Genomic DNA, 3,043 nt, shown 5'->3' with positions numbered 1-3,043 from the left:
AATAAAATAAAATAAAATAAATTTTAAAATAAATTTTTTTGTGGAGACGGGGTCTCTCTATATTGTACAGGCTGTGAAATCTTATTTCTTTCATTATTTATTTATTAATTATAAATATGAACTCCAAGAGGGCAAGAATTGGTTTGTTTATTTGTTTGTTTGTTTTTGAGGCAGAGTCTTGCTCTGTTGCCCAGGCTGGAGTGTAGTGGCGGGTTCTTGGCTCACCACAACCTCCACCTCCTGGGCTAGTGATTCTCCTACCTCAGCCTCCCAAGTAGCTGGGATTACCCACAGGACAAGAATTTTTGTTTTATTTATTGCTATATCCCAGGCTGATTGATCCATAAAATGCAGAAAGCACAGTGCTTAGAACCCATGATACTTTTAGGGGCTCATGAAAATATTCTAATTCCTTTTAAATTAGAACAAAAAATAAATATCACCCCATCTGTAGTATACTTGTCTTTATATTAATACTATCATAAATCATAATTGTTAATATTTTTCTTTTTTTCTCCCCCCCGAGACGGAGTCTCACTCTTGTTGCCCAGGCTGGAGTGCAGTGGCATGATCTCAGCTCCGCCTCCTGGGTTCAAGCGATTCTCCTGCATCAGCAACCCAAGTAGCTGGGATAGCAGTTGCCCGCCACCACGCCTCCTAACTTTTGTATTTTTAGTACAGACAGGGTTTCACCACGTTGGCCAGACTGGTCTCTAACTCCTGACCTTGTGATCCGCCCACCTTGGCCTCCCAAAGTGCTGGGATTACAGGCATGAGCCACTGCGCCCGACTCAGTAAAAAATTATTTAATTAATGAATACTGAGAGGTCTTGGGATAGCCTCTTAGACTTCTGCAGTGGTCTATGAAACTAATTCCCAAGTTTCCTTTTCCCTGAGATAATCAACCTGAACATATCCTAGTTACTTTACTGTTATTGAGATGGAATCTCGCCTTGTTGCCCAGGCTGGAGTACAGTGGCATGATTTCGGCTATTGCAACCTCCATCTCCCAGGTTCAAGCGATTCTCCTGCCTCAGCCTCCCAAGTAGCTGAGATTACAGGCATGTACCACCACACCTGGCTATTTTTTTTTTTTTTGTATTTTTAGTAGAGATGGGGTTTCACCACATTGGCCAGGATGGTCTCAATCTCCAGATCTCGTGATCCACCCGACTCAGCCTCCCAAAGTGTTGGGATTACAGGCATGAGCCACCGTGCCTGGCCTTCATTTGTTTTAATAGTGTGTAGGGATGTAAGAGTAAGAGCTGCCCCAAAGTGGGACAAAGCAGGGGACAGTCCCAGGAGGTGGCATAAAGGTTGATATATAAGCTCAAGTTTTTGAAGCAGAAACACTGGGATTCCAATCCTAGTTCCGCCACTTGCTGTGTGACTTTGGGCAACTGCTTTCATTTCTCTGTGCCTGTTTCTTCCTCTTTTACAAAATGGAGGTGGTTAGGAAAACCTTGATCCTGTCTGGAAGGTGTTTTTTATAGTGCCTGGTACATAGGGAGTGTTCATGAAATGTTAGTTCAAGAAAGCGGGTGGTGTCAGGTGCGGTGGCTCAGACCTGTGTCCTAGCACCTTGGAAGGCCGAGACGGGAGGATCACCTGAGGTCAGGAGTTCAAGACCAGCCTGACTAACATGGTGAAACCCCGTTTTAAATAAAAATACAAAAAAGTAGCTGGGTGTGATGGCACACACCTGTAATCCCAGCTACTTGGGAGGTTGACGCAGCATAATCACTTGAACCCGGGAGGTGGAAGTTGCAGTGAGCTGAGATTGCACCATTGCACTCCAGCTTGGGCAACAAGAGTGAAGCTCCGTCTCGAAAAAAAAAAAAAAGAAAGCGGGTGGACAGTCATTTGTCAGAAGGATTTTAGGGGTAAGAGGTGTTGATGAATGGGCTGTTTTTGCTTGACCAACATCCAATCCCCCCTTTTCTGTTAACAGTACCTCAATTTTCCTTTGAGCAACCATTTCTTCTCCATTCTCAGTCCATGTGGTTCAGAGGGGCTGACCTTATCTTCTCCTTCCACTAGGGAGCACAAAACCAAGGTTCTGCCAAGAATAGTCACAGTGATTGGTTCAGGGTTGGAGTGGTAATCCTAGGTTTGGCCAATCAGAGTTCATCAACCTTAGAGGCTTTCTCTTCTGGATATATGGAGTTGGCAAGATATGGACCTGGAGCTGCTGGGAACCATCTTGCCCTTCCAAAGGGACAACCTGCAGCTAGGCACGAAGACTCACGCTTGTAATCCCAGCACTTTGGGAGGTCAAGGCAGGCAGATCATTTGAGGTCAGGAGTTTGAGACCAGCCTGACCAACATGGTGAAACCCCATCTTCGTTAAAACTACAAGAAAGTTAGCCTGGCCTGGTAGCACATGTCTGTAATCTCAGCTACTCAGGAGGCTGAGGCTGAGGCAGGAGAATCCCTTGAACCCGGGACGCGGAGGTTGCAGTGAGCTATCACGCCACTGCACTCCAGCCTGGGCGACAGAGCGAGACTCCATCTCAAACAAACAAACGATAAGATAAAATAAATAAAACAAAGGGACAACCTGCTTGAGACAGAAGCCATTGCAGACAATACCAGAACCAAGAGTAACAGATTCCTGGCAACATCATTTAACCTCCATCCTGGAACCAGCCGAGGCTGACACCCTTGAATTTTTTGTTTAAATGATCCAATAGGCTGGGCGTGGTGGCTCACGCCCGTAATCCCAGCACTTTGGGAGGCCGAGGCAGGTGGATCACGAGGTCAGAAGATCGAGACCATCCTGGCTAACACGGTCAAACCCCGTCTCTACTAAAAATACAAAATTAGCCCGGCGTGGTGGCAGGCGCCTGTAGTTCCAGCTACTGGGCAGGCTGAGGCAGGAGAATGGCGTGAACCCAGGAGACGGAGCTTGCAGTGAGCCAAGATCGCGCCACTGCACTCTAGCCTGGGCGACAGAGTGAGACTCCATCTCAAAAAAAAAAAAAAAAGATCTGGCCGGGCGCGGTGGCTCAAGCCTGTAATCCCAGCACTTTGGGAGGCCGAG

At 46.7% G+C, this 3,043-nt stretch overlaps 1 protein-coding gene across 1 annotated transcript in view; it reads right to left on the bottom strand.

Moving 5' to 3' along the window:
- Positions 1–3,043, bottom strand: part of BHMG1 (basic helix-loop-helix and HMG box domain containing 1) — a 42,123-nt gene that overhangs the window by 32,177 nt on the left and 6,903 nt on the right. The window contains exon 3 of the mRNA XM_011975148.1: positions 1,955–2,059. Coding sequence (XP_011830538.1) covers positions 1,955–2,059 — 105 coding nt within the window. The remainder of the gene's footprint in view (positions 1–1,954; positions 2,060–3,043) is intronic.

This window comes from Mandrillus leucophaeus, unplaced genomic scaffold (genome assembly GCF_000951045.1).
Source record: "Mandrillus leucophaeus isolate KB7577 unplaced genomic scaffold, Mleu.le_1.0 Scaffold151, whole genome shotgun sequence".
Taxonomy (NCBI): domain Eukaryota; kingdom Metazoa; phylum Chordata; class Mammalia; order Primates; family Cercopithecidae; genus Mandrillus; species Mandrillus leucophaeus.
Note: the sequence above shows the minus strand (reverse complement) of the source record. Positions and strands in the feature narration are given on the sequence as shown.